The sequence below is a fragment of the Plectropomus leopardus genome, chromosome 16 (assembly GCF_026936395.1).
Source record: "Plectropomus leopardus strain MGB_pleo_1.0 chromosome 16, ASM2693639v1, whole genome shotgun sequence".
Taxonomy (NCBI): domain Eukaryota; kingdom Metazoa; phylum Chordata; class Actinopteri; order Perciformes; family Serranidae; genus Plectropomus; species Plectropomus leopardus.
Genome location: NC_142191.1, coordinates 32,832,739 through 32,846,275, shown reverse-complemented (window position 1 = coordinate 32,846,275; position 13,537 = coordinate 32,832,739). Strand labels below are relative to the sequence as shown.

At 45.1% G+C, this 13,537-nt stretch overlaps 1 protein-coding gene across 1 annotated transcript in view; it reads left to right on the top strand.

The window, feature by feature from the left end:
• Positions 1-13,537, top strand: part of tnfrsf21 (tumor necrosis factor receptor superfamily, member 21) — a 63,026-nt gene that overhangs the window by 32,018 nt on the left and 17,471 nt on the right. The window contains exon 4 of the mRNA XM_042503574.2: positions 7,256-7,521. Coding sequence (XP_042359508.2) covers positions 7,256-7,521 — 266 coding nt within the window. The remainder of the gene's footprint in view (positions 1-7,255; positions 7,522-13,537) is intronic.

Here is a 13,537-nt window from a genome sequence, read left to right as displayed (position 1 = left end):
ACATGACACTTTAGTGTTGATTTCCAACACAACAAATGTAAACTATAGGACAGTCCCATTATGTGCAGTAATATATGCAGAGATGACACTCGTGTCTCGTGACACTCCATCAGGACAGCTCACAGTTTGTCCCCTGCAGGCTGCTGGATCGTGCTTTATATGAAAAAACATGTCCGTTTGAATAAATACCATCAACGGGCAAGAAGTAGCTCCTGTTTGACGTTTCCGTTTTTTGAAGCTTAGAGAGCTTACAGCCACATATGGGGCAGGGACACACTCTGATACACACTAATAAACACACTCTGCCCCACTGCTCTCCCATGTAAACACTCACACACATCCGCAGACTGACACACTGAATCATCACGAGACTTATATAGGTCATTTAAATGTGGTCAGCCTGCAGCGGCAGTGAGGCATACAGAGCACGGGTATTTTTCTTGCGTTGCTGTGTGTTAGCGCCCGCGCGCTGGATGAGAGTCAGCAGGCTGCCGGTTTAGAAGGCCGGCACGCGAGGTCCTCCGGGTATTCCAGGATGCACGCGACTTTATTAATCTTAAGCAGGAGTAGGGGATTGTTTGTGTGTTTGTGTGTTCTCTACCTTTAAGTTTTTAAGCCATAATAAGTGAGGGTACTAAACAGAATTAGGTCAAACTGAGTACACATTTAGGCCAGATTAAGGCTGGGTCTCTGATTTTGGGTTATTTAGTTTTAAGGTAAGCATTAATTGCTGTGAAACCTGAGCAATACGGATCAATTTCAGTCAAAGACAGGAAGAAAGCAAAGAGAAAAAAAGAAGAAATTACCCCAAAATCTGCATGAAAATAGTAAAAAGAACAAAAACATTTGTAGGAAAAAATAAAATAAACAAGGAAAGCAAAAGAAAGATTTTAATAATACAAAGTTTTTCCGTAGCTTTTTTTTATTTTGCCCCTCGACATTTTTCCCTTGCATTTTTTTAAAATAATTTTCTTAATCTACTAATTTCTTGCATATGTGGAACATTTCTTACAGAGTTGCTCATTACCTTTTTCCCAAGTTTTTGAAAAAACGCACTAATTTGCTCAAAGTTCAATCAAAAGTTTAAATACTTATAAAAGGCGTCTAAAAGCATAGAAGCAGAGAAGTGATGTCGCTCCAGTTTAACCCTGCAGTGGTGAGGGTTGGCGCAGGGGTTGGGAAAAGGAAAGTGAGTGTGCAGGGTAGAGCTTTAATGCATGTGGCATGTCAGCCTGTCTGTATAAACATGTGTGCAGGCTTCACATGTCTATATATACTTACCTCGTGGCTCGTGTTTGCTTGACTCCCTCTGTGTGTTTATGTTTATGTACACGTGAGTGTGTATACGTGTCTCCCGAGCCATGAATTCCCGCCACTGGCTTACATCTCTTTAATCTCTCTGAAATATCCTGGATAAATGCACTTAGCATGTTTTCTGCAGGAGACATTAATCAGGGATCAACCTGATACTTATCAAAAGTGGTGGAATTAATTTTGTGTTGATGTTCTGGGAGTGTAACAGCTGTGTAGCATGGGGAGCTTTAGTGGCTTAAATATGGTCTGGTGAATTTACAGAATCAGAAAAATTCACCATATTTATTTACAACCCTAAATCCAAAAATGTGTAATGCCTAAATAAAAACAGAAAACAATGATGTGCAAATCCTTTCTGACTTATATTCAGTTGAAAAAAGAACACTGACAAGATGTTTAATGTTCAATCATAATTAACTTTACTTTGTTAAAATAAATATACACTCAATCTGAATTTGATGTCTGCAGCAGGTCCAAAAAAGGTTGGGACATTTGCATGTTTAGCACTGTGTTACATCACGTTATCTTTTAACACTCAGTAAGTGCTTGGGAATTGAGAATGCTAATTGTTGAAGTTTAGAAAGTGAAATTCTTTCCCGTTCCTCCTAAATGTGTGACTTCAAATGCTAAACAATCTGCTGTCTCCTTTGCTGTATTTTTCACATCATAATGTGCCACAAATTTTTTAATATGAGACAGTTCTTTACTGCGGACAGGTCAGTCTAGTAGCTATGAAGCCACACTGTTGGAACACGTGCAGAATGTGTCTCATTGTCTTGTTGGAAGAAGCAGGGATGTCCCTGAAAAAAAAACCCTCTGGATGGCAGCATTTGTTGCTCCAAAACCTGTGTATACCTTAAGAGCCTGCACAGGTGTGTGAGTTAGCCATTCCATAGCGTAACAAAAAAGAAACCAAAAACAACTTAAAAGCTGGACTCGTCAGACCACAGCACACTTTGTGTCAGTCCATCTCACACTAAAGCCTCCTGCAGACTTTGAGATATTTGCAAAAAGTTAAGGGCAGCTACACTCTGCAACATGGATCCAATAAACCTTTGTAAGACATCAAGTTTGATTTATGCAGACTGTGTGATGACATAACCTACTGAATTGCAGGCTACAACTTACGTCCATCTACACCGCTGTAATGGTGAGAGCAAAATGTAAACAAACAAATCCAGCCCTTGCTATAGTGGCATTTATGTCAAAAAATACTGAAGAAGAGGATGAGGAGGAGAATGTGGATGTGGTTGAGGATGGGAAAGAGGCCAATTTGGCACACTAGCTTTGCAATGAGACCTCGGAATAAGTATTAACATCTACTAGCATTTAGCATAGCACATTTAGCAGAGTCACACTGATCATTGGATCATTTCATGCTGCATTTCTGTTGGTTGGTTAGTAGACGTAGGTTCCCACAGCAGTCACAGTACGATGGTCATCCCACATTTCTGACACTGTCAGCATTTTAGCCCAGGCTGTCTTTGATCGCATGACGGCTGAACCTCTCTCAGCGTGCAACGTAGGACCACCGTTTAGATCCATGGCCAAAGATGTCGCCAGGTTTCTTTCAAGATGGCCATCTCTCATCTGAGACGTCACACAGTATATTCTGGGTTTAACATACTCAGAGAAGTGGGCCATGTTTCTGGATGTTGTTATCTGGCTTTCACTTTGGATGGTAGAGTCTGAACTTTGTACAGTAGATGCAGTAAACTATGTTTACTGACAATGGTTTTCCAAAGTGTTCCTGAGCCCATGAAGTGATATCCTTATATAATCAAGTCAGTTTGATCAAAAGTCACAGACATTCAATACTGGTTTTCAGCCTGCCCCTCATGTGTCGACATGTCTTTGGATTCAAGTTGCTCATAGCCTTTTTCCCCTTGCTTTTTGCTTGGTGTTCAAATATTTTGTGTATAAGGCATCTAAAAGCAGCACAAGGAAGGCGATGTTGCTGCAGGTTTTAAAATGTAAAGATATGCTTCCTGACCTGACTGTTCATGTGCATCACCTCCGTCTTACTTCCTTAATCCTTCAGGAGCATAAGCTTCACCTCCTGTCAAACACTGTGTGCAGTTATACAGCATTTATGCAGTTATGCAGTATTTAACATTAGTAAAATTCTGTTTGATGAACGGCATCATTTATTTGTATGGACCTGCTTGCACCAATAACAGGATGGCTGATGAATACACATGAGGAGCACACATCCAGTATTACCTTTTTAAACAACACAACTGAGAGCTATGTTTCTGCTGAACAAACAGATGAGTCAGCGTTTATGTTTCCAGCCAAGTCATTGTCAAGTCACATCAGAGTCAGTGAGGAAGTGGAGCAGAGAGTGTGTGAACAGGCAGCAGAGCGTCTCCACACAGATCAGTATTCATGGCTGCAGACAAACGCCAAGTGCTGGTGTGTGTGTGTGTGTGTGTGTGTGTGTGTGTGTGTGTGTCATGAGAGAGACTGTGAATGTTAGGTGTGAGATGCATTTACTGTGACACACTTACAGTCTGAATAATAGATATAATATAGTAATTTCTTAAAGACATTCTGTAAAACTGTGAAGAGTTTCCACTGAAACTTGCTCCAGATCTAAGTCTGACAGCTGCTTGCACAGCTGGGACCAGGTGTTCAAGTCAAAGACAAAGTCAACTTTAATGTCAATTCTGCCATATGTAGAGGACATGATTAACCCTTTGAGCAAATTGGTTGGATTTGTTTCAAAAACATGGGGAGAAGGCAATGAGTAATTTAAGCACACATGGTCCAAAAAGAGCAAGAAATCAGTAAAAGTTACAAGAAAATTACCTGAAAATTAAGCAAAAAAAATGTTTATATGTAAAGAAACCAAACCAATTTGCTCAGGTTCTGAATAAAGCACAAGAAAACCGACGTGGAACCCTGTTTTAAAGGGTTAGTATTGTTATAAAGCAGTTCCTCCACATGTTGTTGCAATGGCAACAATTAATGCAAATTCAACCAATCCCTGTGAATTCTTTGTGACCTTGCAATTTTGTTAAATGACTGAAACTTCTCTGCAACTTTGACACACTTCATCGCACAGCTGCGCACAGCGTATTGATCTGCTCAGCCTCTCTGCCTCTCTCTCTCTCTGTTTATCATGAGACTGCTGTTTCGCCTGGGCAGTCAAACACACTGAGAGAGATGACTGTTGACATCACATGGCTAACATTACCCAGCATTATTAACTGGTTTATTAACTGAGTCGAGCCATTTTGTTGTATAGCAGCACTGGAACGCAACCACGCGAGCCCCCCAGTTTATCATTTCAGACACAAAACCAAATTAAACAGACCACTTCAAAATACTGGACACAGATTATTGAATTGCAGAACTGTTGGAGCTTTTTAACTTTCCAAACTATACTACTATAAGTGTCACAGTAAAGTAACTCACTGTGAAAGTAATGCAACTAGTACCTAGTAATTGATTGTAAATTTACAGTCAAACATTTTACAGTATATCCATATCACCATTTCATTTTTACAGAAATTTACTTGCAGCTACTTCCTGTAAAATCCTGGAAATATTCAGAGCGTCTTAGAAGATATACCACATCTTTGTAATAGTTCACCACTATATTTTAAAATACTGCAGATGAACCCAATATTACCTGTTTTGACTGATTCTAAATAAAAGCTATTATATAACAAAACCACATGGGACTTTTATTGTGAAGAGTTTAAAGGAGTTGAAACATCCGGTGTTTTACAGCTGACTAACTCAAGGCAAACACACCCTAAAATGCTCAGTGTTTGTTATTTATTTTAAAGCTGTAACTTTGCATTCTATTTTTTCTGTTTAGTAGCATTCAAGCTCATCACGAAAAGAGAGTTGAGTTTGTTTTTTTGTCACAAGAGACTTTCAGTGTGAAGTTAAGTCAAATTGGCTTGATTTCTTTCAAAAACATGGAAAGAAGGAAATGAGCAACAAAAGAAGACATGACCCCCAAGAAACTGAAAATTAGTCATAAAAAAAGAAAAACAAAGAAAAAGACTTAAAAAAAAACAAACAAAAAAACGTGAAAATGACCTAGGGAAAGTTAAAAATATAATAATTCTGTGTGAGAAAAATCATGATTCACATTTTAACAAGAATCCTGCAGCCCCAGTTGGCACGAAATGTCATCCTGATTTTGAATTTTGGTCACCCAGTGTCAAAAAGTGATTGACGAGCTCTAATACATAGCTGCTATGAGCACCAGATAAAAAACAACAAGTGTTGACAGGTCCAGTATGTGTTTTGACCATTAAAGCACTGGAGGCGCTGCACTGGTTACACAACAAAACACTTGTGAGCCCATGTGACTCCTGTTTATGAGCCCTGTTTTTTCTCGAAAGAACAAGTGTGAACTTGACTTAACCAAATATGGAAATGTAACAAAAAGGAAACATGCTCATCAAAGAATTACAATAAATCTGCTGTGGAGCTGGGAGCCATGAGTTCACCAAAGAGGAGATTCAGTTTTAGGGTGGAATGTTGCTTGAGAAAATAGATGTCCACACACACACACTCTATTCTCCACTGTGATCGATTAAAACAAGATGCAACCCGAAGTGTTTGTTGTAATCACAGATGCTTGTGAGAATCAGATCCCGTACCAGAGCAGCAGCGGCTCGACAGTTTTCTGGCTTCAAGATGAATGACTGTGTGTATTCTTCCTCTTCCAACCACACAGCAGGTGTGTGTGTTTACATACTAAAATTCTAGAAATGTCCTAAAATCCAAGAAAAGTGTCAAAAACCTTAACGTCCTAAAATCATAGAAATATCCTAAAATTCGAGAAACATCCGATAGTCCTAGGAACATCTGAGAAATGTCCTAAAATCAGGGAAACATCCTAAAACCACAGAAATGTCCTAAATTCCCAGAAATGTCCTAAAACCCAAGAAACGTGTCAAAATCCTAGGAATGTCCTAAAATACAAGAGATGTGGTAAAATCCTTGAAATGTCCTAAAATCCTAGAAATGTGTATGGGGCTGGTGCGACTGGCCCCTGGCCTCCTGTCATTTTGCAAACGTGGCCCCCAAGCAAAGTGAGTTGAGTAGCCCTGACTCAGTTAGACAACCTGATATGGGAAACAACTGATAAAAAGAGAACAATATAAAGGCATATCAGTATCAATAAACATGTGCAGAATATCTATGCTGGCAAATGAGATCTGAGCACACATACTTGTGCACGGAATATCTCACAGAATATCATGTTGCCGTAGACAGCAGACACTAGTGCGCATGTGCCATCAGGCACTTCCTCCTGTCCTTGCTCAGATACAAAGACGACAGCCAATCACAAAAGACAGTAAGCTAACCTAACCAATTATTTAGGGATATTACAGTGACTGGGTCCGCCCACTTACACTTTGATTTGATTTCTTTATCTTAAATGTGTAAAAAAAAAAAAAAAGAAAATAGAGAAATGATTATACAAACAAGCAGATGGACGAAAAAGTAAAATATTTACAGACAATGAAAAACATAAAGCATGTTCAAACACATGGTGACTTGGTTTACATATTCAAAAAGTAGTGAGAAGAAGTACAAACTTAATTAATCCCACCCCTTCTCCATAATTCCTTCTTTTTTTATTCTAACCTATACTATAATTAATGAAACATATATGCATACACCCACATACCCAATATCAAATATCTACAATTTTACATTATTATTTACAGAAAAAGGAGGAAGATGAACTTGGAAAATAAATACTAAGCAGCCAAATAAATAAAGAGTAACATGTAGAACGTAGCAGCTCACAGCTACTGACCGTCACTATTTCTAATTCAAAGGAAATCCATCAATCACCTGGGTCTCATTCTTTTTTTAATATATGGAATCACGGTGAAGAAAATCATCACTGACCCTCCTCTTTCAGCTCAGATCCTCTAACTTTTCTTTGCCTTTCTCTGCTAAGGGGTGGATATCCTGAAGCTGGTGGCGGCCCAGGTGGGCACCCAGTGGATAGACATCTATCAGTCACTGGCCAACGCAACCGAGAGGGAGGTGGCCGCCTTCTCCAACGGCTACTCGTCAGATCATGAGCGGGCGTACGCCGCGCTGCAGCACTGGACCATCCGGGACAGTGACGCCAACCTGGCCAAGCTGATCAACGGCCTGCACCGCCAGCGGCGCATCGACGTGGTGGAGAAGATCCGCTGTGTCATGGAGGACAACCCACAGGTAGGTTGCATGGATGTGTGGGCGAGACACTGATTTGTCCCTGATTTAAGCTTATTCAGAGGTATAGCAGAGTAATATCTTTGACCTCTCATGCATTCACATCTTGTCCGTCATCTGTCCACATCAGTGACACACACTGTCTCTGTGTGCTCAGTGTTGTGTCCCTCTGTCTCTGTGACCTGTGTCGTGTCCCTCGGTCTCTGTGCTCTGTGCTGTGTCCCTCTGTCTCTGTGCTCTGTGCTGTGTCCCTCTGTGTGCTCTGTGTTGTGTCCCTCTGTCTCTGTGCCCTGTGTCGTGTCCCTCTGTCTCTGTGCTCTGTGCTGTGTCCCTCTGTCTCTGTGCTCTGTGCTGTGTCCCTCTGTGTGCTCAGTGTTGTGTCCCTCTGTCTCTGTGCTCTGTGCTGTGTCCCTCTGTCTCTTCGGTGTTGTGTCCCTCTGTGTGTCTTGTGTCCCTCTGTCTCTGTGCTCTGTGTGTCCCTCTGTCTCTGTGCCTCCCTCTGTGTGTTGTGTCCCTCTGTCTCTGTGCTCTGTGCCCTGTCCCTCTGTCTCTGTGCTGTGTCCCTCTGTCTCTGTGCCCTGTGTCATGTCCCTCTGTCTCTGTGCTCTGTGTCGTGTCCCTCTGTCTCTGTGCTGTCTCCCTCTGTCTATGTGCTCTGTGTTGTGTCCCTCTGTCTCTGTGCTCTGTGCCGTGTGTGTCCCTCTCTCTCTGTGCTCTGTGTCGTGTCCCTCTGTCTCTGTGCTCTGTGCCGTGTCCCTCTGTCTCTGTGCTGTGTCCCTCTGTCTCTGTGCCCTGTGTCCCTCTGTCTCTGTGCTCTGTGTCGTGTCCCTCTGTCTCTGTGCTCTGTGGTCCCTCTGTCTCTGTCCCTCTGTCTCTGTGCTGTGTCCCTCTGTCTCTGTGCCCTGTGTCGTGTCCCTCTGTCTCTGTGCTCTGTGTCGTGTCCCTCTGTCTCTGTGCTCTGTGTCGTGTCCCTCTGTCTCTGTGCTCTGTGTCGTGTCCCTCTGTCTCTGTGCCCTGTGTCGTGTCCCTCTGTCTCTGTGCTCTGTGCTGTGTCCCTCTGTGTGCTCTGTGTTGTGTCCCTCTGTCTCTGTGCCCTGTGTCGTGTCCCTCTGTCTCTGTGCTCTGTGCTGTGTCCCTCTGTCTCTGTGCTCTGTGCTGTGTCCCTCTGTGTGCTCAGTGTTGTGTCCCTCTGTCTCTGTGCTCTGTGCTGTGTCCCTCTGTGTGCTCTGTGTTGTGTCCCTCTGTCTCTGTGCCCTGTGTTGTGTCCCTCTGTCTCTGTGCCCTGTGTCGTGTCCCTCTGTCTCTGTGCTCTGTGCTCCCTCTGTAGGTGCCCTCTCTGTCTCTGTGCTCTGTGCTCCCCTCTGTCTCTGTGCTCTGTGTGTCCCTCTGTGTGCTCTGTGTTGTGTCCCTCTGTCTCTGTGCCCTGTGTTGTGTCCCTCTGTCTCTGTGCCCTGTGTCGTGTCCCTCTGTCTCTGTGCTGTCTCCCTCTGTCTATGTGCTCAGTGTTGTGTCCCTCTGTCTCTGTGCTGTGCTCTGTGCCGTGTCCCTCTGTCTCTGTGCTGTGTCCCTCTGTCTCTGTGCCCTGTGTCGTGTCCCTCTGTCTCTGTGCTCTGTGTCGTGTCCCTCTGTCTCTGTGCTCTGTGTCGTGTCCCTCTGTCTCTGTGCTGTGTCCCTCTGTCTCTGTGCCCTGTGTGCGGGTGTCCCTCTGTCTCTGTGCTCTGTAGGTGTCTATGTGTCGTGTCCCTCTGTCTCTGTGCCCCTCTGTGTGTGTTGTGTCCCTCTGTCTCTGTGCCGTCCCTCTGTCTCTGTGTGCTCCCTCTGTCTCTGTGTGTCCCTCTGTCTCCCAGTGTTTGTGTCCTGTGTCCCTCTGTGTGCTCTGTGGTGTCCCTCTGTCTCTGTGCAGTGCCATGTCCCTCTGTCTCTGTGCTCTGTGTCCGTGCTCTGTCTCTGTGCTCTGTGTGTGCTGTGTGAGTGTCCCTCTGTCTCTGTGCTCTGCTGTGCGTGTCCCTCTGTCTCTGTGCCCTGTGTCTCTGTCCCCCTCTGTCTGTGCCCTCTGTGCTCTGTGCTGTGCCATTGTCCCTCTGTCTCTGTGTGTGTCCCTCTGTCTCCTGTGCCCTCTGTGTCTGTGTGTGTGCTCTGTGTGGGCTCTCTGTCTCTGTGTGCCCTGTGCTGTGTCCCTCTGTCTCTGTGCCCTGTGCTGTGGCTCTCTGTCTCTGTGCTGTGTGTGTCCCTCTGTCCTAATGTGTCTCTGTCTCTGTGCTCTGTGTCCCTCTGTCTCTGTGCCTGTGTGTGTCCCTCTGTCTCTGTGCTCTGTCCCTCGTGTTCTGTGTAGTGTGTCCCTCTGTCTCTGTGCCCTGTGTGCGTGTCCCTCTGTCTCTGTGCTCTGTGTGTGTCCCACTCTGAGCTGCTCTGTGCCGTGTCCCTCTGTGTGCTCCTGTCCCTCTGTCTCTGTGCCCTGTGTGTGTGTCCCTCTGTCTCTGTGCTCTGTGTGTGTCCCTCTGTCTCTGTGCTCTGTGTGTGTGTCCCTCTGTCTCTGTGTCTGTCATTGTCCCTCTGTCTCTGTGCTGTCTCCCTCTGTCTCTGTGCTGTCTCCCTCTGTCTATGTGCTCTGTGTTGTGTCCCTCTGTCTCTGTGCTCTGTGCCGTGTCCCTCTGTCTCTGTGTCATGTCCCTCTGTCTCTGTGTTCTGTGTCGTGTCCCTCTGTCTCTGTGCCCTGTGTCGTGTCCCTCTGTCTCTGTGCTCTGTGTCGTGTCCCTCTGTCTCTGTGCTCTGTGCCCGTGTCCCTCTGTCTCTCTGTGCTCTCTGTGTCCCTCTGTCTCTGTGCCCTGTGTCGTGTCCCCTCTGTCTCTGTTTGTTCTGTGTCCCTCTGTCTCAGGCCCCTGTGTCGTGTCCCTCTGTCTCTGTGCTCCTGTGTGGGTGTCCCTCTGTCTCTGTGCTCTGTGTGTCCCTCTGTCTCTGTGCTGTGTGTCGTGTCCCTCTGTCTCTGTGCTGTGTGTCGTGTCCCTCTGTGTCTGTGCCCTGTGTGTGTCCCTCTGTCTCTGTGCTCTGTGCTGTGTCCCTCTGTCTCTGTGCTCTGTGTGTGTCCCTCTGTCTCTGTGCTCTGTGTCCCTCTGTCTCTGTGCTCTGTGCTGTGTCCCTCTGTCTCTGTGCTCTGTGTGTGTCCCTCTGTCCTGTGCTGTGTGTCTCCCCAGTGTCCCTCTGTCTCTGTGCCCTGTGTCGTGTCCCTCTGTCTCTGTGCTGTCTCCCTCTGTCTATGTGCTCAGTGTTGTGTCCCTCTGTCTCTGTGCTCTGTGCCGTGTCCCTCTGTCTCTGTGCCCTGTGTCGTGTCCCTCTGTCTCTGTGCTCTGTGTCGTGTCCCTCTGTCTCTGTGCTCTGTGCCGTGTCCCTCTGTCTCTGTGCTCTGTGTCTTGTCCCTCTTTCTCTGAGCTCTGTGTCATTGTCCTCTGTCTCTGTGTCGTGTCCCTCTGTCTCTGTGCCCTGTGTCGTGTCCCTCTGTCTCTGTGCTCTGTGTCGTGTCCCTCTGTCTCTGTGCTGTGTCCCTCTGTCTCTGTGCTCTGTGTCGTGTCCCTCTGTCTCTGTGCTCTGTGTCGTGTCCCTCTGTCTCTGTGCTCTGTGCTGTGTCCCTCTGTCTCTGTGCTCTGTGTCGTGTCCCTCTGTCTCTGTGCTCTGTGTCGTGTGCCTCTGTCTCTGTGTGTGTCTCTGTCTCTGTGCTGTGTCCCTCTGTCTCTGTGCTCCCTCTGTGTGCTCTGTGTCCCTCTGTCTCTGTTCTGTCTCTGTGCTCTGTCCCTCTTCCTCTGTGCTCTGTGCCGTGTCCCTCTGTCTCTGTGCTCTGTGTCGTGTCCCTCTGTCTCTGTGCTCTGTGTCGTGTCCCTCTGTCTCTGTGCTCTGTGTCGTGTCCCTCTGTCTCTGTGCTGTGTCCCTCTGTCTCTGTGCTCTGTGTCGTGTCCCTCTGTCTCTGTGCTCTGTGTCGTGTCCCTCTGTCTCTGTGCTGTGTCCCTCTGTCTCTGTGCTCTGTGTCGTGTCCCTCTGTCTCTGTGCTCTGTGCTGTGTCCCTCTGTCTCTGTGCTCTGTGTCGTGTCCCTCTGTCTCTGTGCTCTGTGTTGTGTCCCTCTGTCTCTGTGCTCTGTGCTGTGTCCCTCTGTCTCTGTGCTCTGTGTCGTGTCCCTCTGTCTCTGTGCTCTGTGTCGTGTCCCTCTGTCTCTGTGCTCTGTGTCGTGTCCCTCTGTCTCTGTGCTCTGTGTCGTGTCCCTCTGTCTCTGTGCCCTGTGTCGTGTCCCTCTGTCTCTGTGCTCTGTGTCGTGTCCCTCTGTCTCTGTGCTCTGTGTCGTGTCCCTCTGTCTCTGTGCTGTGATTACACTCACTTGCAGCCTCTCTCTGCACATCACAGTATGTGAGTCAGTGAGGGACTTTTTTTTTGTTCACTTCGACCCAAAAATGAACTAATTACATTTTCATGGTCATAGGTTGAAGGTCACTGTGACATTGTCTGTCTCATTCTTGTTCTTATTCCCAATGTCTCAAGAACACCTTGAGGAAATTCTATTTATTTATTTTCTGTCAAATTTGGCACAAAAGTTCAGTTGCACCCATGGATGAACTGATTAGATCGTGGTGGTCAAAGGTCAAGATCACTGTGACCTTGCATTAGTCTCATTCTTGTGAACACACTAGGGCTACACCTAACGATTATTTTTTTTACCGATCAATCTATCAATTATTTTTTCGATTAATTGATTAATATATCTTTTTTTTTAATGCTCTAACTATTATTTTGTTATTACTCGATTAATATAACAACAAATTTACTAAAACTAACATTTTAAAAATTGTCATACACTGCAGGGCATTATTCCCCAACAAAAAATAGTAGAGTCTTGACTGGTAATCTGTGTTTTACAGTCTGATATAAAGTCTCTCCAAAATAAATTGAATGCAAGAGCTTGTTCCACTCAAGTAAAAGGAATGTAGTGCAATCTACATTTAGCAATCAAACAGCAAAATAAATAAAACAATGTAAAATTCAAGTCACTTTTAGGAAGAGTAAGAAAACTCTTTGTTACAGTAACAAACCTCAAATCTAGCAGTCCAACAAAACATCTTACAGTAAAATTAGTGCAATTTGAATAACACTATAACTTTTCTCTAACATATATAATTTTAAGGCCCTGAGATAGTCTGGCGTCCTGTCCAGGGTGACCCCGCCTTCTGCCTGATGACAGCTGGGATTGGCTCCAGCCCCCCTGCGACCCTTACGAGGACAAGTGGTTACGGAAAATGACTGAATGAATGGAAAATAATTTTAACTAGTCCATTCTTTCTGCATCAAAATAGTCCAGCCTTAACTGGGCCTTAAGGCATACTGCAGCCTGCTGACATGAGTGCTGTATTTTCATATTTATAAGCATGTATTCCACTAATTTCTGAAGTTATACAAGCTTCTGCACAGCTGACAACCCCATCCTGTAAATGTTTCAAAATAAAATGCATTGTATCAGCAACTGATGGCATTCTGTCCACAGAGACACAGACAGATAGCTTTTGTTTTGAAAAGGAAGGAAGGAAGTTGAGGTAAAACAAACATCTTTGAGACTTTAAACTGCAGTATAAAGTGGTATAGAGTCAATAAACGCGAACGTCACGTGTAAAAAATGGTGAACCACTGTTTCTCTAGATGTGCTGCAGCTGACTCGCAGCTCAGACGCACCTGACGGACCGGCAGTGTGCACGCTCTAACTTGATACACGAGCGCCGAAGCAAAAAACAACAAGCTCGGCGCTGCTCACACTCTCATTCATGGATCTATTGCTCTCATTACACGCGCTGTGTGAAATGGTGCGACACGTCGTCCCAGCCCTGTCTCACGAATCCCTTTTGTGATTTTCCTCCACTTCGGTACAAACCTTTTGGAATCAACAATGAAGTGATTAGATTTTCATGGTCATAGTTCAAAGGTCAAGTTCACTGAGACCTCATCCATCTCATTCTCGTGTACACAATATCTTAAAAAAACCTCTTCAGG